The 25,688-nt window shown below is 45.8% G+C and overlaps 2 protein-coding genes across 3 annotated transcripts in view; one reads left to right on the plus strand and one right to left on the minus strand.

Annotated features, from left to right (window-relative positions):
• The first annotated feature begins 3,214 nt into the window (after window positions 1–3,214).
• Opalin (oligodendrocytic myelin paranodal and inner loop protein) lies at window positions 3,215–19,751 on the plus strand. 2 transcript variants are annotated; one of them, XM_057779934.1, is made up of 6 exons: window positions 3,215–3,414; window positions 7,496–7,531; window positions 10,533–10,568; window positions 12,613–12,732; window positions 14,910–14,966; window positions 17,327–19,751. In XM_057779934.1, the coding sequence occupies exons 1-6, from the start codon at window positions 3,412–3,414 to the stop codon at window positions 17,501–17,503; spliced, it is 429 nt and encodes a 142-aa protein (XP_057635917.1). In that variant the 5' UTR covers window positions 3,215–3,411; the 3' UTR covers window positions 17,504–19,751. The 2 variants fall into 2 exon arrangements, with proteins under 2 accessions (XP_057635917.1, XP_057635918.1); XM_057779935.1 differs by lacking the exon at window positions 10,533–10,568.
• A 1,532-nt stretch (window positions 19,752–21,283) lies between these two features.
• Dntt (DNA nucleotidylexotransferase) overlaps window positions 21,284–25,688 on the minus strand; it is a 31,660-nt gene continuing 27,255 nt past the window's right edge. Inside the window, exons 10-11 of the mRNA XM_057779936.1 lie at window positions 24,318–24,401; window positions 21,284–21,625 (exon numbers count right to left, since the gene is read on the minus strand). Coding sequence (XP_057635919.1) covers window positions 21,539–21,625; window positions 24,318–24,401 — 171 coding nt within the window. The 3' untranslated portion in view covers window positions 21,284–21,538. The remainder of the gene's footprint in view (window positions 21,626–24,317; window positions 24,402–25,688) is intronic.

Below are 25,688 nucleotides of genomic sequence, written 5' to 3' on the forward strand. Positions count from 1 at the left end.
TTATCACACGTCAACATTGCTGGGACCTTGATCTTGGACTTAACCGGTACCAGAAACATGGATAGGCACCCTGTTGTTTAGAAAACACACAGCATATGGGATTCTTTCAATCTAGGCAGCCACTCAGCCTTTTGACAGAGACAGCTTTTTAAGATGACCAAGCTCTCGCCTAGCAAATCCTCAGTGTGACGGGGCATGTCTAAATTTAAGGAAAATATAAACGGTTGGCGAGTCAGAGTTCTAGTCCCCAACCTCTCCCCCACGAAGGACATTCCTTCTGCTATTTCTAAGGAGATGCTCCTTAGGCCCAACACAGAAAATCCCAAACTTAACAATGGCTGGACTGAACAGTTTGTGAGGGGGACCTTTACAATGGTATAAAAATGATAGGCATTTAGTAGAAACCATGCTTCCAAATTTTCACTTTTGACTGAGCAAGCAATACGTGGTGAGATAATCTTGTGACATCATGAGGTCACAAGTGGCCGCAAAATGGCCCTGCACTGGTGTTACTAAGCTGTGAGTTTGGGGGGTTGGATGTGTTCCATGCGTTTTTGACTTAAGCTGTTTCCAGCTTACTGTTGGGCATAGAACTCCCTTGCTGACCTCACCCATTGTCTCCTTGGTCAAACACAATCAATACACTGGTCATTAGAGAGACCTGCGCTGGGATAGAGCCCCATTCTGGAACAAGAGTCTCCATCAGTTGGCAAAAGGGCGGAGACATTTTGGAGCACACGTTCCTAAGGACATACTCAGAGAACCGTCAGAAATTGCTGTCTTTCAAACCTTAGGAGCAACCTCACTGTCTCCCAGGGCCCATTCCTTGGCTCTCTCTCCCCTGCATGCTCCACTACAATCGATCCATGAGGACTGGTGCACGGTGTTTACAGCGAAGCATCACCTAACCGAAGGTGCCAACCATTCCTCCAAAGAGATGGCATGCCCAGCAGACAGAGTTGGGGATCTGTGAGTATATAATGGAAAGAATCAGGAAGATCCTAGTGGCCTTGTGCATCCATAGCCATGGACTAAGGCTGTTGGTAAAGTTCTCGTGTCCACCTATAATTCTGTTTCACAAGAAAATCTAGTGCCTGTCTTGGAGGCTTGGAACAGGTGTAATGATTTGCCTTCCAGTCTACAGATTCAGAGGTGGAGGCTGGGTGAGCACTCTCAGCTCTTACAGAGGCCATGGTGGCTTTACGTGTGGGTCTCACTGTGTTGACTTGTTGACTTCTAAGTACTGTTATATTTAGTTTAGATAGTCACTGTGTGCTGTGGAATAATCTTTTTGTACACTGTGAAGATCCATCTCTGCTTAAGGCTCCTTCTGATTTAATAAAGAGCTGAATGAATGGCCAATAGCTAGACAGGAGAGAATAGGTGGGGCTTCCAGGGAGAGAGAGGAACTCAGGAAGAATCTGAGGTATGCAGGATTAAGCCAGCAGCAAGACTCAGAGGGAATCAGACATACAGAATGCAGACATACAGAATACACACATACAGATATACAAAAGCGAGATATGGAGGGAATCAGACATACAGAACGGAGAAGAGGTGAACAGCTGCATGGCAGAATGTAGATTAATAGAAACTGTTTAAGTTATAAGAGCTAACTGGGAACAAGCCTAAGATAAGGCCAAGCATTCATAATTAAAAACAAGTCTCTGTGTCATTATTTGGGAGCTGGCAACCCAAAGCAAGTCTGACTACAACTGTGGCCTTGGGAACTGGGCCTCCAGAGGCAGAGGTCACATAAGTCTTATCCAGTAGAGTGATCCAACGCCTGGCCCATTTCAGTTGACCCATGACAACAGTGGCTGTTGCCCCCCCCCACACCGACTACTCATTAGCATCTGGGATGCACCCTGACCCAACTGGTAGGGTCTTGGCCTTCTAAGAGCCTGTGGGATTGAGTCATGCAGGTAAGATGAAAAGCCCTCCTAATTGAAGACATTCCAGGTCCCTTCCAGTGTAACATTAAACTGCTCTGTGTGCACGCCCAGCCTGCGGTCTGTGCCTGTGTTCACACCAGCCTGAGATCCTAAGTCCTAAGTGCACACCAAGCTGAAGTCTGCATGTGTTCCACACCTATAGGTCCCGCCAAGGCTGATCCAGCATTCCTGACCATTTCAGCCTTTTCTTCTCTTTACCCGACTCTATTGTCCTCTCTTGGTGGCTTTGATGAAGTGATTAGATTATTTATTGTAATTTGTTAGCAACTCACTATTTTGTGTGCTTGTATATTTGTAGTGCATGTTCTTGTGTGTGTGTATGTATGTTGTGTGTGTATGCTTGTTTGTATGTGCATGTATGGAGGTTAGAGGTTAATGTTGCTGTGGTATTGGCCTCCTCTATCTCTCCGCACCTTAGTTTTTGAGGGGGAGTCTGTTAACTGAATCTGGGGTTCATCAGTTCAGCTAGGCTGACTGGCCAGTGCATTCCAGGGATGTAGGGACATCCTGCGTCCCCCGTCCCTTCAGTGCCTGGCAGGTACGCTACTGACTGAGCTGTCCTTCCAGCCCTACTGTTTTAAGAGGCAAATTCATGACAGAAATCATAAGCTATTGAAAGCAGCCTCAGCGCTGAGAGACTAGTTCTTAAGACGCAAGGACAGAAAGCTGGAGGGTGGCTGTGGAGTGCTGGGCGTATTGTCCACTGAGTAGCCACAGCCCTGTCTCACACAGAGTGTCCTCAGCACCTTTCATGCAGCCACGCCTTGTGTTGATACTGATGTCATGTTGCCCATGCAATGGCTAGCTTTCTCTCTCTCTCTCTCTCTCTCTCTCTCTCTCTCTCTCTCTCTCTCTCTCTCTCCTCTCTCTCTCTCTCTCTCTCCCTGTGTGTGTGTGTGTGTGTGTGTGTGTGTGTGAGAGAGAGAGAGAGAGAGAGAGAGAGAGAGAGAGAGAGAGAGAGAGAGCAAACGTGTCCACAGAGGTCAGCAGAAGATGTAGGATTCCCTGGAGACTTACTTACAGCAGTTGGGAGCTGTCTAAAGGGAATGCTAGGAACTGAGCTCCAGACCTCTGCAAGAGTGGTGCATGATCTCAACTACTGAGCCGTCTCTCATCCCTGTCGCTGTCTCTCCAGTCCTGTCACCCATTGTTTCTAATAAACTGCCAGCTGCCAGAGCTCCGAACTCTCATACTAGCTTGTGACTTCTTTGCTGCGTAGTAGAACAGACAGAAAGACAAAGAGAAGGGAGGCTCAAGCCATGTGCAATGTGCAAGGGACAGAAGCGCCACAGCTGAGGGCTTGGCTACTCCCCTGACCATACATGGCGTGACAAGGGCTTTCCTGGGACTGTCTCTAGCGCTGCCTCTGCAGCATTCCCAGCTGGTGTCCTACAAATGGGAGACACTGGCCCACAGTGCCAGTGACAGAGAAGCTTGCCAAGGGAGCCTGGTAGAGATGGTGAGTAGGAGCCAGCGTCTTTCTCAGCTTGACCTCTCTTTCTCTCATTGTAAGCCAATTCCAAGATGTTAAGGCTGGTCTCTTGGTTCAATACCTATAACTGTACCTTTGTACAAAGTCCTGGAGCTTTGTTTTCAATTTTTTTCCCTAGGTACAAAATGCTAATGAAAAAATGTCATCGTATAGGTGCTGATCTCAACTGTAACCTGATGTGAAGGTTTTCTTGTTCAGCCTTCCACACAGCCAGGATGCAGGGGAGGCTCTGTTTCCTGGTGGAAGCCTTGGGTTCGGATCAGCAGTCTCATCTTTACTTGTTCAACCTTCTGCCTGCTGCTTTCTCAGCAGCGTGGACCAGAAGCTCTCATCTTTCTTACTGATGTGTGGTGCATATTTGGTGTGACTTGGCCAGGGAAAGTTTGCTCAACCAGGAAGGAAATCAGGAGGCTTCTAGGGTTTCTTTTTTTCTAATGTGTGCAAGTCCTAGACTTTATAGATGAGTGTATATACACACAGATGTATGAGTGATTTTATGATCATAAATGTTATACACACACATATATATGAATGTATATACAAACAAATATATGGTCATAAATGTTATGGGCACACACACATATTGACTTGAAAGGAGAAGAGAAACTGTCTGAGGGTGGTGAAAGGGGAAGATAGTAGGGTGGCAGGGGCATGCTTAAAGTATATTACATATTCATAAGAAAATGGCCTTGAACTTAATATATAACTTAAAAGTATGTAAAAGTATATAACATATAATAAATATTATGTACAACTTAAAAGTTAAGATGGCTTTGGTTATAAACATTAGTTTATAATCCCTGGTTATTGTTATTTTGTTTACTTATTTTAGGAGGAAAAACAGAAAGTAAGAAATAGAAGCCAAACTCTTGCCAAGCTGTGCTTATTTAGGGCCTCATTGCTGGAAATTAGATTTGTTTCAGCAGGGTGTCTTAGATGGGTTGAGTTGAGATCAGGGATCAACTCTTCTGTTAATCCGATTCTTTTGCAGTTGTTCTGAACCAAGATCAGCTGTTGTAGGGCGTACTGCAGTGGTTTGTGTACGGGAACTTCTCTGGCTCAGGGCCACTAAAACTTGTGAACTCTTCTGAAAATACCCAGGTGACTGCCAATGGACGAGTAACTAAGGTGGCGCTCTTATGCTAGGTAGATATTCAGTGTGTGTGTGTGTGTGTATGTGTACCTGTGTATGCACATGATAGATATTCATTGTGTGTGTGTATACATGTGTACGCACGTGATATTCCTGGCTGACTACTGTCCAGCCCTTACGGAGGAGATCCTGAGGTTTGCCTCAACCTTGAGGGGTTGGAGGACTTTATGCTGAAGGAGGCATGTCAACCACAACTATTGCAGAGCTCACTAGGATTTAAAGAGAAGTGATGGGAAGTCATGGGAGTTAGGGGACCCTATGAATATTCACCACTGACCTCCAGAAGGAAGTGCACCTTGGTCTAGGTTTCCACACCTGGGCTTCAGGGTTATGAGAAGTCATCAGAGCAGAGTTAATGGCAGTGACTGTCTTCTTCTCTCTCTCCCCCCTGCCAATGGCATTAAACCCACGAGGGATACTCAGCCTCAGAAGGGGCCAGGGCCTTCAGACACATTCTATGGCTGTGACACAGGTCCACAGTTCAGTTTCTTTGGCTGTGGCTGCTTGACACTGACAAATCCATCCTGCCTGGAACATCAGCAGGTTGGAAGGAGCTGCCACCGACAATGCATCCCTTGGGCTTTTCCTGGGAAGTGGGGAGGACAAGCCACACTATCCCATTTCCAGAATGGAAAAACTGAGCCTGGCAGGGTAAAGGGGCATGTGAATATGGAGACCAGAAACTTTGTCTTCTCCAAGACCATACAACTTCAAAGTGGCAAAGCCTGTACCCAAACCTAGATCATGTGGCTCAGAGCTCAGGGTTGCTTCACCCCACCCAGCTGCATCTCTAGAGGGCACCGTGCCCTCCTTTCCTCTCCATGACAGCATGGCACTGTGTTTCCACAAAATATGAAAGTCTTTCTGAAATTGGCCAAAATCTTCGTCATCTGGATGTTTATAAACAATGCATGCAAAAGGCTCACTTGTTGCTTGCAGCCCTCTTCTTCCATCTCTCCGAAAGGAAGCTTTGTCTGTGGCCCCCTGACATCATCACCAATGAGCTAAGTCTGCGCAGCTGCACACACCAAAGCAATCAGAGAGTGCCCTTGGGGCATCTGTAGGCCTGGCTGTGTCAGCATGAAAGGCAGGGCTTGGAGCCCTTGGGCAAGGACACCCTGATCTGAGAGTCCCAGATGCCACCCTGGCTCTAGTAGCTCAGAAGAGGTGTACTGACTCAGCTGCAGAAACTGAAGGGTTGCTGGGAAGCCCTGAGGGGTGGTGGTAGGGAAATGTCACCAGTGGACGCGGTTCTGGTGATAGCTGGCTTAACTGTGTGATGACCTATTCACAGGCTTGAGAGATGTGGTAGAGTAGTAAAGTCACTGTTGTGGCGTGTGAGGGGCTGTCTCTAAAGGATGTACTCCTTAGGGTGGAGTCGGGGTAGTATAGCTTACAGGCTCTTAAAACACTTTATATTCTCCAAGGCTTTCCCCATTATTTAGCCCACGTGACTTCCAGCCCCCAGATGATCCGGTTTTCTTGGGGTTGCACATGTAGGACTGTGTGATCTGAACCCTGCCTTGGGCTCTCTGGTCTGGATCCCGCCTTGGCCTGAGTCTGGTCCCAGGACCAGGATATGCCGCCTGTTTCAGGCAAGAGCACCAACTGTCCTGACCGGTGCATGCCATGACTTCCCATGAGGCCCTGGGATGCACTCTTCCACCCCTGACAATGAAGTCCTGGGTATAAAATGACCCTGGAGGCACTTGAAGCCCAATATATTCCCATTCTTTGGAAAACTTTGTTTTTTATTATTATTTCTATTTTCGGGAAGGAGGTGTGCTCATGCCATGACAGGTATGCGTGGGTCAGAGAACAACCTTGTGGAGGTTTATGTGGGCCCCAGGGATGGAACTCAGGTCATCAGGCCCATGTGGCAAGTGCTTCTGTCTGCTGAGCCATCCCTCTGCTTCCACCCCAGGATGTCTACTGTCAGAAAACATTTCATGTTAAACTTTAGCAAATGTGTGGCTGATTGAGTGACAGACCCAGTCTTGGAGGGCTATAGGCGAGATCAAGAGCTGGGGGCAGGAGAAACCGGGATGTCAGGAGATGGGACTAGAGGAGGGTCCAGCCAGGAACCAGGAATAAGGATGGATGTAGTCCGGAAGGTAGAGAGAAGATACAGGACCAGGGAAGGCCCTGGCTAAGTCATAGCAGGCTCCACAGATTGCTCCCATCAGCAGGGAAAGGACTTGGTAAAGCAGCCCGGAAAGACGTGCCAATCAGCCCACACTGGGGAACGATGGGCAGGGGTGAGGGAGCAGAAAGGAGCCGCCAGAGGCCTTGGCACACCTTACTCTGGTAAGAGGTGTGTGCAGGAAATTTGGTATGCGTGGGGAGAAAAGTTTATATGTTGATTACTCGCAATAGGGAGGGATAAGCCAGGTGCAGAGGGAGTTCCAGGGAAAGAGTACCTGGTTCAGCTCCCTGCTACCCCGACTGGCTTAATTCATGGTCTGGGCCTCTGCTCAGACTTGGTGAAAACCCTCAGCAGTGCTCTCTCGCTCTCTCTCTCTCTCTCTCTCTCTCTCTGGTTAACTCTCCTGAGAAGGTGGTAATAGCCAGGGGTTGCCTCATACCCTTTGAGGGAAAGATTTTAAGCTGAAAATATTACTAAGACTTTTAAATTCTCAGTTCTCCCTTTGAAAGGCATTCTAGGGGAAAAAAAGTTTTCAGCGTCTGGCTGGGGAGCAGGAGAGGGAGAAGGAAAGACTGCTGCCGTCTCTACTACAGGCTCCTGTATTGACAATGTTCTTAGGCTGACACTGGGAACTGAGAGGAGCCCATCTCTGCGTTCAGTTCACCTTTGCCGGGGTTGCTAAGGCTTTGAGGCAGAGGTTCCGGAGGTTGCTGTTACTGGGAATTTTAATGTTTCTTTCTCTCTTGCAGAGCTTTTCGCTGAACTTCACGCTGCCAGTGAATACGGTAAGCAGAGTGTCAGATCCCTAACTCCAGGCAAGTCGGAGAGGGTCAAGGCAGAACTCCGGGGCGGGTGTGTGTGTGTCTCCAGAACTCTGTCCCACATGCCCTGAATATTGGGATGAAGTGCACAGTCTGTATCGAGTGGTGCCGAGAGCAACGTTTGTTTGAATTTAAATTAACGCGCCCCCCCCCCGTGGGGTGTGTGTGTGTGTGTGTGTGTGTGTGTGTAGTATGGGCATACATGTGCCATTGCATGTGTAGGAGGCAACTTGCTGAAGGGAGCCAGTTCTCTCCTTCCATCATGTGGCCTCAGGCCATGAGACTTTGCATCAAGTTTCTCTACCCACTAAGCAATCTCTCCAGCCCTGAGAACAATGCTTTTATCTTTAAAAAAAAAAAAGTATAAATGTACATTTTGAGAAAGAAAATGAAATCCCTAAATTCCCATCAACAGAAAACACCAGGGCAGCGCCCCCTGCTGTCTGACTTTCTCTTCCCACTGTGTCTGACTTACTCTTCCCACTCTACATATAATTAAGTACCTTAAAATATTTTCCATCAATCTTTATAACCACCCCTGAGGACAGTCACACGTTACTTCTTCATGTGACTTGTTTTATGTAATGAGTTCCAGACAGGAGCAACTCTGTGATAAAATATCATTAAAGATAAGACTGGTCTATAGTTTCCATTTTGAGACAAGGGCTCCCAGTGTAGCTCTGATTGGCCTTGAACCTGCGATGCCCCTACTTTCACCTCCCTAGTGCATGTGCCACTATGTCTGGCTGCATCTGTATTTGAGATGACTTCCTAAGTGCAGAGTCTGGGAAGAGAGTGACTGGGCCAATCAAGAATGAACATGTTCAGTGGGTGAGGTCTTTGCTACAACCTATAACCTAAGGCTGCGTTACCTTACACAAGTCACTTCTCTTCCCTGTGCCTCATTCTTCTCACCTGTAAAACAGGGGCCGTGTTGGTCCTGCTTCACTGGGTGCTGTGAGGTGTGAGTCAGATAATGTGGGAAAAGGGCTAGGACAGCTTAGCACACAATGGACGCTCCGCAAGCATCAGCTGTGCAATTAGCAGGTGCTCATGAGGAGAGACGGGGAGAGGGAAGCCTCACCCAAGCTCCCTTTCCTACCTCTAGACTCTAGAAAAGTCAGCTTCTCTCTCTGTCTCTGTCTGTCTCTCTGTCTCTCTCTGTCTGTCTCTGTCTCTGTCTCTGTCTCTCTCTCTCTCACACACACACACACACACATACACACACACACCAGGCTCCACTAGGTGCCTCTGTACCCTGGCTGTTAACTGAATTACAGAATATTATTTAGAAACTAGCTCTTGTCCATAGTCCAGAATAGCCTTGAATTCCAGTTCCCTCTGTCTCCGTCTTCCAAGTGCTAACTGAGATTAAAGGTACGTACCCACTGTACCTGATATGTTTTTAGTTTGGGCCCTAACCAGCCTGAGTAAATTTTTATACTTTGAAGACAGAATACCTTAGCTGAACCAGTGGTCGACTCTTCCTGCCGTCCTCAGAAAGACAATACTTTACACAGCTGCAGGACCCCAGTGATATGAGGGTGTGGGGTTGTGTTTGTGTGAAAACAGCCTTCTAAGGAACAACAGTCAACACTGTCAATGTCCCTGATGGGAGCTCACTAGGAAAGAGGTCTGTCCTGAAATTCCAATGTGCAAGCTCAGCTTATATTCATCCGTGGAAACTTGGTTCATAGTTGTCTAAGTTCTCTGAGGTCTGTTTTACCTTTCTCAGAGATGCTTACTGTAAAAAGGCTGGAGACACTATTGTGGCCATCAAGATCGCTGAGAGGGTTAAATAAAAACAGACCTGACCCAGGACTGTGAACACAAGGTCATGATTGTGGTGCTCATGTGATCCCTAACACCCCAGAACTAGCTGTTGCCGTCCCAATTTTACTTATTTTTCTTTTTCCACCTCCATGCATGTACATGTGGTGTGCATTCATGTGTATGCATGTTTTGCATGTCTGTGTGTACATGCACATGTATGTGCATATGAGGGCCCACGGTTGATGCTGGGAATCATCCTCCATGACTCTTCCACCTCATTCACTTATGTAGGATCTCTCAGCCAAACCCAGAACTCACTGGCACAGCTACGGCTTTAGGAATTCCATCCCTGCCTTCCAAACCTGAAATGACAGGAAGATCATGACTCCCACCAGGCACTTACATGGCTTCTGGGGATTTGATCTCTGGTCCTAAAACATAGCCACTGAGCCACCTCCTGCCCCAGCCACTGCTAGCCTTATTTTAGATGATGAGATGAGATGAGGCCCTGCAGCTTCTGGGTGGAAGAAGGGGTACCCCGTTGCAGGCAGTGTAAGCCCCTAGCCTGAGTTCATTTTTATCCCTGTTTGTGGTGCTAGGAATCCCGTGCACACTGAGCCCCCAGGACCCAGGATGACATCACATGACACAGTGTACACAGTTGCTTAAATGAAGCTTTGTTCCCAGAGATGCACTTGAACTACCTCAGACAGGGGTGACGTGCAGCACCCCTCCTTCCTCAAGAGGAGATGTGAACCAGAAAGTGTGGTTCAGTGTGGGCTCATCCCAGACCTGAGGATGAACCACAGATGCTACTGTCTGTTTGAAAACAGGCATGGCTTCCTTAGGAAGCTTCCTAACTAAGTCTTACTGCAATGCTTGTTATTTCTCCTAGTGGGGAAAGAGGACTGAAGTGCTCTGGCCCCAGCATGAAGGCTAGGGACAGGAGATGGAGACCGTGTTATGGCAGATTCTCTAGGTAGAGAGTGAAGATGTCAGTTGACTTCTGGAGTTTGTATTCCTCATAGCCTAACTTCACTCTATTTCTTACTCGGGAAGCACTCACACGGGCTCTGTAGCTGCTGTCGTTAATCATTTAGGAAACGGTGACTCCACCGTTGTCAGGACACTTTGCATGGCGTTTGCTCTACTGATTGTGTTTTCTTACATCACATACTCTCTTTTCACACAGACTCCCTCTCCAGTTGCCCCGAGCACCAAAGCCGATGTAAGTGTCCACTTCAGTGACCAAGCCTTGGCCCTGTCATCTGTGTGGGTACAAATGCTCTCCCCATCTCTTGCATTTATTTTGAGGATTCAAGTTTGACATACGAACTGTCACCAAGCCCAGAACTGGACTCAATAATTATTCCTATAATCATCCCTGCTCAAAAGTAAGAGATAAAATGTAAAACCACAGGCCCTGTGCCAGAGAGAAGGCTCAGCAGTTAAGAGTGCTTACATAAGACCTCTGTTCAGTTCCCAGTGTCAACACAACAGCCCACAACTGCCGGTAACTCAATTCTTGAGGCTCTTACACCTTCTTCTGACCTCTGCAGACTCCTGTATGCATGAGGTGCACACACACATAAAATAAAATAAACATTAAAACACATTTTATACACAGGCAAATTCACAGAGTGTGGAGAAGAGCGGCCAGGCATAAAAGAGTCCATACCTGTGTTTGCATTTTATGTTGGAAACCAGATAAAAACCTATCTAAGTGATAGGCTTCAGGATAATGGTCACGTGTGGGGGCTGCGGAGCATTCTAGGTCTTGATGTGAACATCAGTGACATGTGTGAAATGTCATTCTGCAAACAGCCTTCAGTCTATTTATGGTATGTGTTTCCACTCTTTCATAAGATCGCCTCTACTATGGAACCCCGTGTTATTTATTTGTCTTTAGTATTTCCAGAAAAAAAAATCTGCAACCCAAAACCTTGTGGTGCTACCATTCAGATCAAAGTGAACATTTAAAAACTGCTTAATGCATTTATCACAAATATGTTTTCCAAACCATGTCAGATGGCATGGGATATACCAACAACACCGAGTTCTTGTTTTCTCTCTATATATGTTATTCCTTTTAACACAATATTTTTTTTTAGAATTGCATGCACACACACAATGTATTTCAATTGTATTTACCTCCTACTCTTAACTCCAGCTCTCCTCAAATTCCCTTAAATCTACCTTGAAAATGGAAAAAAAAAGGTCTTTTTTAATTTTAAATAATCTGTTAAATCCAATTTGTGTTGCTCTTGTACACATTGTTTTGGAGCCATTGAACAGAGCATGGCCAATGTACCAGGGACCAAACCTCTAAAGAAAACTGGCTCACCCTCTCCCGAAAGCCGTCAACTGTCAGTATCTCCTCAGCCAGCTGTGGAAGCTCACACACCCCTGCCCTACCCAGGCTAGAATGTTGACTGGCTTGACCGTGTGCAGACATCCACAGCTACCATGAGTTTACAAATGGGATGCTCCTGTCATGAGCAGAGGACAGTTTTGCCCTAGTCTTCCTTGGTTTCCTTTCCTCCCTAATCTTCTGAAACAGTCCTTGAGCCTTAAGGAAGGAGGCAAACTAGAGAAATTCTATCCACAACTGAGCGCTCCACAGATGCTTGTTCTCTGTGCTTTCACAAGTTGGGAGTCTCTACATTAACCACTGTGCACAGCACAAAAAATAGAAGAGACTTTTTCAGCCTGAAGGAGAACGTGGCATCTAACTGTGGCTCTGACCTGTTCCTTAGCTTTTCTTCTTCTGCAAGGATGTTTGTCGTCTGTTCCCTGGGACTCCTGCTTAAATCAGTTGTCCATTTTTCGAGTAAATGATTACCATTCCAAACAGATTCAAACTATATAAATTAGATCCTAGGAAAGCAATTCACTGATACATTTATACACACACACACACACACACACACACACACACACACACACATTTCATTTCTCCAATGCATCCAGGGCCCATGCATGTTTGTTGTTATTGTTTGTTTATTTTTAATCACAGAATGCATCCTCTACTCTTGGAGAATCTGGGCTTCCCTGACTCTGTTTTTTTGTTGTTGTTGTTGTTTGTTTGTTTGTTTGTTTTTTTCGAGACAGGGTTTCTCTGTAGCTTTGGTGCCTGTCCCGGAACTAGCTCTTATAGACCAGGCTGGCCTCGAACTCCCAGAGATCCGCCTGCCTTTGCCTCCCGAGTGCTGGGATTAAAGGCGTGCGCCACCACCGCCCGGCTCTGACTCTGTTTTTTGTCTCTGTGCCAGGACTGTGGTCCCTCTATTGGCCTAGCAGCCGGAATCCCGTCCCTGCTGGCCACAGCCCTGTTGGTGGCCTTGCTGTTTACCTTGATTCAGCGAAGAAGAAGCGTCGATGAGCCCTTTGAGGTGATCACTGCTTCTTCGGGTGTGACTGTGGTGCTTGAATTAGTATTTCAGTGAACCAACTTCTGTCTGGGCTAAGCATGTCAGAACCCAGAACCCATGTTGTTTCTGAGGACAAGGTAGTACATGTTTTTGGACTGAAATGTCCTTTGTAGGCAGATTCAGGCAGGGCTGATTTACACATACCTCTCTGGTCACTTGAACAAATCTCTGGTGGTAAGATGACATTTGGGGTGGCAGAAAATAGGAATGGGGGGATCTGGCTGATGCCATGCCAACATATGTCTGTACAGTGGAGTGTTATCTACCCTGAGGAAGGAAAGGGGAGGCACTAGCTTCATCATCGGATATGGTAAGAATGTGAGGGAAAATAAGAAACAAAAAAGTGCCGCCGTGTCTGTGGAAGGTGTGTGTTAAGACCATATTGCTTGTCTATTCCTGGGTCTAAACAGGCATGATGTACAAGAGAATGTGCATGGACCCCTGACACGCCATTCCTGTGTCATATTTGCTCTGGGGACCATGCATGGTCACCTAGATCCATATCCAACAAGGTTTCCCAGCATGATGTACCTGTGAAAATAGCCTCTGGTTCTTAACTTCACTCTCTACTTATGAACAATCATGTTTGTTTTCATACTGGTAGATACTAAAATCTAACAATAGAAAGCCTGGCTTCTAATCCTGCCTCTGAGCTGTATGATTCATGGACAGGTGACTCAACATTTTCTATGCCTTTGTTAGTTCAACTCCGTAACAGGTGTCATGAAACTATCCCTCAGGCTAGGGTGTATCTCATGATACAGCACACACACCTAGTATGTGTGAGGTTATGAGATCCAACTCCAGCAGCACAAACAACAATAATAAAACCTAGCACATAAGTGTAAACACTGCCTGTTTTAAGAGGTGGGAACAGTTGTAAGTTTGCATGAGATAACAGGTGGTACATACCATGGTAACATGTGTAGAGACGGACTGGCAAGCTGTCAACTGGATATACACCAAGAAGTACTATGGGTGATGGTGGCATTATTTATTTAGGCAATAGTTTCTTAACTTTTGGTGCTCTTTAAAATGATATAGAAGGCTAAAATATATCAATCACTAGGTTAATTAAATCAGGAATTTCTGGGACTGGAGAGATGGCTTTTCCAGAGGACCGGGATTCAGTTTCCAGCATGACCACTTGCAACTTCAGTCTCAAGGAATCTAAAATGCATGTGGTACACAGACATATATGCAGGCAGAAAACCAAACCCAAAACAAAACAAACAAAAAATAAATGAAGGAATTTCTTGTGATAGAACAGCTGAATTGTTTTAAAAACATTGGGGAGGTTGTTTGGTTGTTTATGGTGATTGGGATCAAGTCAGGACCTTTCCCATATGCTAGGCAGGGACTCCACCGCTGAGCTGTACTCCCAACCTAACACATATTTTTATTATGTACACAGTCCCCCTTGAACGTCATTCACAAGGGATACATTTCAAGAACATGTAGTAGGCACTTGATACCGTGAAGCATGTTGAACACTGTGTACTATAGGACACTATGTACAAAAATAGGCCAACAATAAGTTAATCACACTGAAGGATTAACCTTCTTAGTTAATAATAAAGTTAAACGACTTAAAATAGAACAATGACTGTGAACAAAGTCTCTTGACCTCTCAGTCAACTATCACAGGCCTGGCATCATACACAACATGCATGCACTGAGCAAGTGGATGGGACGAAGCAGGGGGGCTCGAGGTCTTGTCAACCTGTTCAAAATGGAAGCTTAAAACGTTTGGCTTCTGGAATTTCCATTAACATCTTGAGATCCCAGTTGGCTATTAGTAACCTGCACATGCACAGGGGGTTACTGTAACTTTAGACAGATGTTAATGTGGAAAGCAGCCTGCCAAGAACCCAGTGAGCCACTCATGGCCGTCCTGTATCACCTCTCCTCCTGCTCCGTTCTTCCCAATGCCAGCCCCATGCTGTGTTCGAATAGTCTGTTCATGTAGCTCAAGGTAGGCTGGCTTTTCTCTGCATGTTTGCTTTGTCTGAAAACCTCTGGCAGTTCTAATGCACACTGCAGTTTAAAACACAGTGATCTGAACAGTTACCGCTATGGCTCTTAACTATTTATTTATTTATTTATTTATTTATTTATTTATTTATTAACCATTTTAGGAAAGTGAGAGACCATGTGAAATTTCAGAACTCTATGACAATCCCAAAGTCTCTGAGGTAAGAACCTTTTATTCTAATCCCTCCATGTGACTAACAGACTGACTTGTAGCAAGCTAAGGATTTTTAAGCTTAGACTGCACAAGGTGCCATGTGGGGCCCTTGGAAAAGAGGAGACTAAACTGTGAAAGCACAAAGGAGGTGAATCTGGTTCTCACTGATCAGATGGGAATTCAAAGTTGACTTTAACATTAGAAAATCAGGGGGTGGACTGTAGCTATGTGGTAAAATTCTGACCTAGCACATGGAAGTCACTGGGTTCTAGGCCCAGCACTGAAAATTAAAATAAGTGGAGCAAAAAAGAAAATTAACTCAATATAACTATTTAGTGGACAAAAGAAACAGATGTATGGCCACATTAATAGGTAAAGAGGGTTTTTAAAAAGGTAACTCACTTGTGTTAAGAGCTCTTTGTGTGTGTTTGTGTGTGTTCAATGTATGCGTGTGTGTATGCGTGTGTTTGTATGTGTACCATGGAATGTGTGTGGAGGTCAGAGGACATTTCAGATGTCAGTCCTTACCTCCCATTTTTGTTTAAGAAGAGCTACTTTGCTGTTTTTCTCTGTGGAGGCTGGCCCACAAGCTTTCAGGGGTTCCCTCAGAGGCCCCGCATCTTCCCGTAAGAGTGCTGGGATTACAGACACTTGCACTGTATGTATATCTGGGTTTTACATGGGTTCTGGGGATTCAAACCCAGATCCTTACCCTTGCTCAGCAGGCACTATTTCTTCCCAGCCCTTGAAATCGATTTTCAAAGGTGATGTAGGTGAACCTAACTAGAACAGGGATACCTAAAGGAATATGTCTTTAAGATCAGAAATACATCAGAAATGTTCATCACTTGTACTCAGCACTGAACTTCAGGTCCTAACCAACACAATGGGATAAGGAAGAGCAAACATAACATTGAAAAGGAAGAAGTAAAATTATCATACTTTGCAGATTATATATGTCTGTCAACATAGGAAAAAGTCAGTAATCTATAGAGAAGATATTGGAATTAGCAAAATAGTTGAGTGAGTTTATTGCATGTAAAACAACACACAGGGTTTAGCTTGGAGGCAGAGCACTCCCTGAGCACTGAAAGCACACACACATACACACACACACACACACACACAAAAGTAATGTGCATTTAAAAAATATCAATAGCTACAAGTTAGAAAATGAATTTTATAAGTCCTATTTTACAGTGGCAATAAAATACATAGAATGCTAAAATCAAATCTGCTAAAATGTCTAATCCTATTATGGAAAAACTTCAATAAAAGACATTCAACAATAGCTAAGTTATGATGGTTATATGCTCTGGTTCTGGAAAGGAAGACTCAACAACATAAAGATGTCAAATTCATGGCACGTTTAGTGTCTGTATAATCAGTGCAATTGTGGAGCTAGAGAGCGGTTAAAAGGACTTACTGCTCTTTCAGAAGACTTGGGTTCAGCTCCCATACAGAAGCTCGCAATGGTCTCTACTAATCCTAGGACATCTCCACTCTTCTGACCTCCTCAGATGCCAGTCATGTGCATTTGGGCAAAACATTCATACACACAGAAAATCATAAACGTAATTGTGACACATAATCCAAACACATTTCTCAATAAACTTACTACAATTCTAAAGTTTATAGGGAATAAAACATGCAAAAACTAATTAAAAAGTGAACATGTAGGACTAGAGAGATGGCTCAGAGGTTAAGAGCACTGGGTGCTCTTCCAGAGGTCCTGAGTTCAATTCCCAGCAACCACACGGTGGCCCACAGCCTCTATAATGAGATCTGGTGCCCTCTTTAGGCGTTCAGGCATACATGCAGGAAGAACACTATACATAGTAAATAAATAAATCTTTTTTTAAAATGAGCATGTAGAAAAAAAAGAAAAAGAAAAATAGGATAGTAGGTTTGAACCCAACTATATCAATGATCACATTAGATGTAAATGACCTAAACAGCTTCAGTTACAAGGCAGAGAGAGTCAGTTTGACTAGAAAAGCAATACCCAACTTTTTAAAAATCTCCAGAACCACACTTCATGAATATAAAGACTTGATTAAAAGTTAAAGGATTGAGACCCTGTGTTAAAAATGATTAGAGAAAGTTGTGTGGCACACGCACGCACACACACACACAACCCTTGAAGGCAGTATGCTTGGGTGACTGTAGATGCCACTCATTTCCTGCCCCTCGAGAGCCAATATCTTTATTCTCCCGATTTCCATATCTTAACAACCATTGTTTCAGATGCTTGGTCTGATTTTTGGATGTTTCCATTGGAAGGGTCAATATGGTTGTTTGAGTCCATCTTGGCCAGAAGCTGAAATCTCTACTATAGCCTTTAAAATACCTGTTTATGTTCTCAAGAATCCTAGGCGGTCACCCACACATGAGATGGACCCACAAGGTACCCAGGAAGGCCACATATATGTGAAGACAGTCTCTGGAAGTGAGGAGCCCTTGCCTGACACTTATCGTCGCCCTGAAGAAATGGAGAGAAGGAGAGGACTGTGGTGGCTTGTGCCCAGACTGAGCCTAGAATGATGTAGTTTCATCAGGGAGCTGACCCGGAACTGGAATCTGTGCTTAGGAACTGTGCCGGTGAGGATCAGCTGCCTCTCACTGCACATAAATTTATTTATAGGTCGGGGGTGTACCTGGGTTGCTTTTCCTCATTAGGGGTGCTGTAATAAGGTTCAGTCAACTTCAGGCCTTGTAGTTTTAATCATCAGTACAAGCCAGGTGACTTTCTGTGCATTCAGACGAGTCCCTTTTGTCCTGTTTCTTAATCCAGAGAAGTCTGTTTTTGGGAAATGGACCTGGTTTCTAAGTGTCCTGCCTTCACCGCTTCCCCCTCCATCTCTTATCTTTAAAAAAGCAAATAAATGAAGCTATGGGAGTTGTATTTTTCCGGGTGCATTGGCTAAGGTCGGCTTGGCACAAGTTAGGACATGAGTGAAATTTATGGAAGACATGTGAAAGAAGCCATTTCTTTCTCTGAATATCTCAGGGCAAAACTCACATGGAGCCGCACATGCCCAACACAGGGAAGCATGTGGCTAGACCGTTTCACACAGCAGAGAAGGGGTCATGGGCTTTTGAGTCAAACCTGCCCCCCAGCAGCTGTGAGAATTTGGACAAAGTCACCTACATTCCCCAAGCCTGCTTTGGGTCTTATAAAAGAGGGGAGAATATTCTGTGTTTTATTCAGGTACCAGAAAAATTGCAAAAGGAAGGAAGGGAAGCATTTTCCACCAAGTAGACACTAGAAACATTCACTTCCCCTACTCACCCCGCTCTTCCCACCTCTTCCCATCCCATCTGTCTGATCAAGTCAAACGATGGCTCTGCAGAATTTGTCAACCATAGTCACAAAATTGAGAAGGAAGTACATCTAAAAGTAACTCCAGTTTCACTAGAAGTCTGCACCCTGAACTCTGAACATCATTTGCCCTCGTATGTCAACCAACTCTCAAATTCCCAGTACAGAGACCCGCGCTACACATTACACATTAATCTCCAGGATGCTAATGCCTTTGATGATTAATCTTCACTGGGGACACTTACAGTCGCCATGGAAACACACCTCTAGAAAGGGTTAACAGAGCAAAAAGATCTGTGTGAATGTGAGAAGCACCATTCCCTGGGCTTGGACTTCTGGACTGAATAAAAGAGATTTCAAGTTGAGCACACAAAGTTCATCCCCCTCTGCTTCCCGACTACAGATAAAATGTGTGATCAGCTGCCGCATGCTCCTGCCATCTTGCCTTCCCAGCTGTGGCGGACTGTGTACCTTCAAACTGTGAGCCAAAACAAATCTTTCCACCCTTAAGTTGCTTTTATCAGGCATCTAATCCTAACAATGAGAAGTAACTAATGTAAAATTGGTATTCATGGTTTAGTGGCTTTCTTTGCAATGATGAATTTTGTTTTGAAGTATCACAAAGAAAAGATGTTTGTGAGGAAGAGAGATAAAGAGGATCAAAGATGAACACAGGAACAAAGGGATGGGTTAGTATATCTACACCTGCCATTCAAGGGAAATCTAGCGGCAACTTTACCAGCTTGGGCCAGACCTTTGCCTTTACTTCCCCAGATGACTTCCAGGTGGTCTGGTCACAGCTCCTTCTGATGCATGGCCACTGCCTTGGACAGGCCATGCTTCACAGTGGGAGAGATGAGGTCTCAGAGCATCTCTGGGAGCAATCCCAGTCCCCATGAGCCACTCTGATATCTTAGGGAGCCAACTTTTCTCATATGGGGCCTCTGGATGTTCAGAAATGATCCTATTTCTTGAATGGGGAATAGTTCTATAACCACAATGACCACCTTTCAAAGTCCCTCTAAAATTAAAAAAAAAAAATGTCTTTCATGGGCCCAGCTCCTTAGATAAGCTCATGTGGATGGCTTCAAGCAGCCATGTCCGAGGATGCCCAGCATTCTCTTTTCTTGTGTGGTGGAAAAGGACCTTGGACTCCCTGAGAACCTGATCAGAGTAGGACTTATAACTTTGACATAGATGGGTGTCAGCTCCAGCTCATAATGTTGGCCACCTAGGGCCTCAATCCTGTGGTGATAAAAATGATCCAGAGAGCATCGAAGAAGCCTGAATGAAATACACTTATCAGTGAGCTTTGTAATTGGTAAAGTAAGGTATGACTGTGTTTCAGATACTTTAATTCTACTTACAATCAATTGCTTAGAATCTTTATTTCAAATTGTTTTCACTAAAATTTTGAGAGTCAGCATTTCTTTTGGTACAAACACTTATTTTGTAATCTAGTGAAAAATAAACGGCCGTTTGATGAACCTATGAGGCACCCGTGGTTCTTTTCCCCTACGTGGAGAGTGCAACTTCCCCTTTTTCTTTCTTCTGCCTCTTTCCTCCCAGGCTGGTCAGAACCTAAGTGTGCTTTCTCTGGCATGTGGGGCTCCCAACCTTTCTCTGTAGCCCCTCCCTGCCTTGAAACAGGACACCTGTAACAGGTAGTGAGGGGGGCCTCCGTGCTGGAAACTTAAACAGCACCGTGCTCTTGTTTCTTCTTTTTCCATTCTCTTCCTTTACCAACTGACACATTGAAAAGATCTAGATTAGGAGTAGCAGTCAGACCTCATGATGGTTTACCAGCTAGGCTGCTGCAAAGGAAAGTCAGGCTTTTCTGAGTAATTCCACAGAACAGGCAGGTGTGGCAAAGCCCTGTGGTGACGGCTCCTCAAGCAACTCCACAGAAGGGGCATTTCTGGGAGGGACACGTACACTGTCTCCTCACAGGGACAATCATTCCTCCTGTCTCCTTAGCAAGACTTTAGTAGATACAGTCTTACAAGGGGTGGTCTCTTGGCCAAGTGATTGACAGGTCCAAATGGATTATCTCCTGAGGGAGGAGCAATAGTATGAAACCTTTGAATCTTTTGAGACAGATCAGACTGCCATGTTGCCAACCAAGGCCAAAAGGTATTCTGTTCTTTTGACCAGGCCTTAAGAAATGGCAAAGCTAATGTTTGTCTTTCTAGCGTTACCAGCGCTGTGGGAGGTGGAGGCCAAAGCTTTGATAACATCCAAGACCATGGAGAATGGACATCTAGGTAAAGCTGATTAACCCCCTGTGGGAAAAGCACAGTAAGCTGTGACACCAGATTCCCAGACTGTGTGTCAGGGACCTCTCTTCTTCGTGTGGCGTCACCCATCCCCTGGAAACAGGCTGACGCTCATCGGTTTGTCTTCAGCTCTACAGCAGGCTGAGGACAATGACATAGCTACAATTGGTGGCCTTTAGGACTCTTCAGGGTATAGGATCGGTCTACCCTGTCCCTCCTGGAGGAAGCAGGAGGGAAGGATGGATCTGGTGAGGAATGCTCCAGAACTTGCTTTCTTGCCTTGGGTGCCCCGAGATGAAGAAACCCCACTGCCTCTCTGAGAGATCCAGGTGGAAAAGGAAGACTTTCCTGCTCTGGTTTAGGAAATGCATTTGCGACCAAGAGAGAGCGGTGAGAACCCATCCTGATGCAGTTCAGTGCTGTCAGGGAAGGAGCCAGTTCATAGCAGAGCCAAGACAACTAGAAGTCAGTACCCTGCCTTGCGGCACATCTGAAGGAACCCAGAATCCCCTTGGGAACCTCAGATGCACTTATTACACCTGTGTGTCCCTTCAAAATCAACGGCAAGCTTTCACTTCCACGGTTCCATTTGTGTTTACAAATATAATAACTGAGCAAAGAAAACTTTAGCCTTTTGTTTCTATTTTTATTGTTGATGTATACAGAGATCCAGTTACACAGGGGTTAGGTGGGCTTTGATGCTCTTCTTTGGATGAAGCACCAATGACAATATCATTTTTATTGAAAGAATGGACCACGAATTCTATATAGCAGTGGGACAGACAGCCTGAAAATGTGACCCACGGCCACATCCCAGCTTATCATGCCAACAAAGTTGCTCTAGAATATTCTCTACACATAGCTTCCATGTGATCCATTTGCTGTCTGCATTGCCTGAGGCCTAAAGAATCCCAGACTTTCCTAAACTAACACACAACCCGGCTTGTCTAACCTGAAGAGAACCAAATCAGCGGCTCATTCTTAGGCGTTTCTTTCCCATGGTTCAATGTAATCCAATCCCAGGTGGGCAAAGATCTCTTCTTCACTGTCTGCTTCAAGAAACACCCTCTGGAAGCGTAAGGAGAAACACACACTCAATAGCTTCCCTTCAGCTTCTCAGCGCAGTCACACTGAACCACCTCCCACCTGCTCCTGAATATGAAAGGTCAGAGGAAGCCAGGGTGTGGTGACCCCCACCTGGAACCCCAGCACTTGGGATGCAGAGGCAGGAGCCTGGGCCACAGAGTTAACCCAAACAAACAAACAACAAAAGCCCTAGTTACTGCTTCCTGTACTTTCGACACTTTCCCATCCAGGAAAATGGCATGTGTGAATCAAGGCAAAATTGTGACAGTCTTTCCAAGTCAGCAAATGACACAGGGAATTCTTTTAATTCTTTTTCTTTGTGTGTGTGAGTGCATGTTTACATGTGGACGCATATGTGTGGAGATGCATGTACATTCGTGTGTTCCATGTGGAGGGCAGAAGTCAACACTAGAAGATGTCTCCCTCTAACATTTTCCTTTTTTTTTTTTTAAGACAGGGTTTCTCACTGAGCCAGTAGCTTATAATTGACTGGACTGATTAGCTCCAAGAATCTGCTTGTCTTGGCCTTGCCAATGGCTAGAGTTACGGGTATGTCCACCACTCCTGGCTGTTATGTGGTGCTAAGGGTCTGAACTCAGGTCCTCGTGCTGGCACAGCCATCCCTCCAGCCCTACTGGTCTCTTCTAGTTTTAAAATGTTTAAGTATATGGGTGTTTTGCCCACGCATATGTCTGTATACCACATTCATGCTTGGTGCTGAGGAGGCCATGTAGTTGAATCAAACCCAGACCCTCTGTAAGAGCAGCCAGTGCTCTTATTCACTGAGCCATTGTTCTGACCTAGACCCTTATTCTTAACCATCATTATTCTTTGGAACCATTTGATAGAGCTTTTCTTTTCTTTTTCTCCTAATAAAATAGCCTGAAACATGAGTCACACTCCAGCCCAGTGAAGTCAAAAGCTCCAGAGAAGTCTCGCCATCAATCTATTTAAAGTTCTAGACTATTCTAATGTGCAGCAGAGGGACAAACTGCTGGTCAGGGCAGGCTGCTGTATGTGCTGCGTCCTCTCCAGCCTCCCACACCTGCCCACAGGCTCCACCCTCCAGCTTCTACTCCTTGTAGAAGTACAAGCACTTCAGGCCAAGCACTTCTTCTTCCGAGTCCCTTCTAATACACAGCACTGTCCTGGGCCCAGAACTGACACCTGTTGAATTATTTATTACACGGTCACTCGCAAGCCTCCCTGACCTGAACTCTATGGCTCTGCTTCCCCCTATGTGCTCAGCGTTTGAGACTATTCTGCCAGGACCTACTGCCTCCTCCTCCAGGAGAAGCACCTTGAATTTCTATAAGGATTCGCTTGCCCCTTCATCCATGAGGATGTGGGGCTGCTCCCATCTCTAGGGAGAAGAACACAACCCGAGTCTGGCCAATGGATACCATGGCAACAGACTAATAGATGAGCACATGACCCTAGCCTGGTCAATGAGCAGTTAGAATCCATGCAAAAACTAGAAAAAAAGATCTTTCCTGATAGAATAGCTGGATAAAAGGGACTCATGGGAAAATCTTGCCTGACAATGAGGACAACCCTAGAAAGCCCACCTGAGCACCTGGATACATCCGTACCTAAAGGCAGTGTTGCCCCAGAGACCGCAGTATTTGCCCAAACTCCTTTTCTTTTACTTAAGGTATTTTCATTGTCAGTTTCCTTTAAACTATGCTAAACCCTGAGGGGACAAGGAGATCAATTTTTTTTTTCAAGGCAGGGTTTCTCTGTGTATTCCTGGCTGTCCTGGAACTCGCTCTGTAGACCAGACTGGCCTCGAACTCACAGAGATCCTCCTGCCTCTGCCTCCCGAGTGCTGGGATTAAAGGCGTGCACTTGGCCGGAGGTCAGATTCTTTTAGTGATCCCAAGCCTCTTTTCCTCCAAGCCTAATTTGGTGCTCTTGACTACTATAAGAGCCTTTTGGCTCATGGATTTGACAGTAGACTTGCTAACTCTTCATCAACCGCATGGTAACTCGTCGCTGTTCTGAGGCATGACTGAACGAGGCACCACCATCAAGCGAGTTCCCCATGATTGTGACTGAGGTCTGACCGCTTCCCATCCGTCTCTGGGCACCTGTGCTACTCTACTGCAGGAGATGTTCCTTAATGACCCACTCAGAACGTGACTGCCTTGGTGTTCCTGCCACACTTAGGACTTGTAGTGAGTCTTGATTTTCTTGGGAGTAAATGGCTGTAAACATCAGGAATACAGCAACTCAATTCTGGCCACCTCTGTGCTGGCCCTGGAGCCCATCAGCTCATTAGTTGGCCCAGAAGCCCCAGAGTTGCACCCTGGGCCAGGGGGGCACTGCCGTCTGAGTAGATCTGGTCCCACTCCTTTCAACTGTGTTCTGCAGAGAACAGAACGTGTGTCGTGGAGAGAAGCAGACCTGGACACTAAAATCAGTTTGGGTTGGAGTGAGGACGGGATAAGAGAGACCAATAGGAAAAGGGGCTTTCTGCCAGTCCTGAGAACCTGAGTTCAATACCTAGAACCTACATGGTAGGATAGAACCGGCTCCTCCCACCTCCTCATGCCCCCGTTTCTCCCACTATAAAATAAATAAAGAAATGCAGTAAAAAATTGTTTTAAAAACCTGTTCAAGGGAAGGGTTTGGGGGTAAGCGTCAGTAGCCCACCTCAGGAAGGAAACACTACCTTGGTCTTGTCATACAGAGCATGGTTGTCCAGAATCATCTTCCGCTCATGGCTGGCGTAACGCCGCAAGTCTCTCTCAAACTGCTGCAAGGTGAATTAATATAAATTACCATCCGCATGTGGTATTTAGAGCCATCCTGCACCCTCGGGTGTTTGAAACTGCCACCTTCTAGCATATTTTCTTGTGTGATTTTCTTCCCCAGGGCCCAGCTCCTGGGTGGCTGAGCTCTGAGATCCCTGCACTAGAACACAAACTTGGTTTGAACCGGAAACTTATTGGCTTGGTCCCTAGTCAGGCGGTGTCCAGCAGGCAGCAGAAGCGTGTGAATATCTGTTGCCTGAATAAAATGGACAGTGTGAGTGAGCATTGCTTATGGAAAAATACCTGGTCCAGACTAAATGCTGCCTAAGTCATTTTCAGTTTTAAATACCATTATTATAAAAGAAGGTGAGGAATGGGAAGATCTTGGTCCAGATTTTGGGCCTATCCCTGAGTCCTTTGGCACACTACCCAGCCTTTCTGAGCCTTGCTTTGTCCCACGATGGAGGGAGCACTCGTGAAGGCCCCTCCCTCTTTGATGTCAACCCTTGCTGAGACTCTGTGAAGAGTCACCTGCTCCAGGGTGACATCTCTCATGATCAGGAGCACACCCTGAAAATCTGAAGACTAGGAAGGGTGGCAAGCAAAGCTTAGAAACGAGGACAGTGGATCACACACACTGCTGCTGGATTCCGGATAGAAACCCAGGTCTGGAAAACTGTCTTTTCCCTTGGCATTAGTGAGAACACCTGGGACATGCGCGCCCTCTAGTGGGGAGAAATGATTTCCTCTTCGCTGGAAAGTTTCTGCGGCTGGGTGAGACCAGAAACCCTTTGTAGCTGGTGCAGACACAACCAGCCTTGAAGATCAATTGACAGGAACAGATTGGCTAGCACAGATTAGGGAAGTTCCAGGTTCTATTTAGGTCACTGCCACCCGACCCTAGCTCTTGTGTGGGCAGCGGTTGCCCACAGCTCTCGCTGGTTTGCCAGCATCTGGAGAGGCTGAATGGGGTCAATAAAGGGTTGCTCCCAGCTCCCAGCCCCCAGTCCTGTGTGGTTTGGGAGAGACAAATGTATTCCTGAACTCCTCAGCCAAGGCCTTCAGAGCATCTCTGTGCGTGCGAAGAGAGATACGGTTCACTAAAGAAACGCCTGCAGAGTGCCCACTCCTGCCAGTTCCTCGGGGAGCTGAGAGTCTAGCAGGAAACACAGACAATTTATAATAACAGACTGTGGGGGGATAGGAAGCCGGTGCTGGGGACTTACTGAGCAGGACTGCCATGGTGGGCATCACTGAACAAGGGCTTGAAGACAGTGATAAAAACCAAA

This window comes from Chionomys nivalis, chromosome 8 (assembly GCF_950005125.1).
Source record: "Chionomys nivalis chromosome 8, mChiNiv1.1, whole genome shotgun sequence".
Taxonomy (NCBI): domain Eukaryota; kingdom Metazoa; phylum Chordata; class Mammalia; order Rodentia; family Cricetidae; genus Chionomys; species Chionomys nivalis.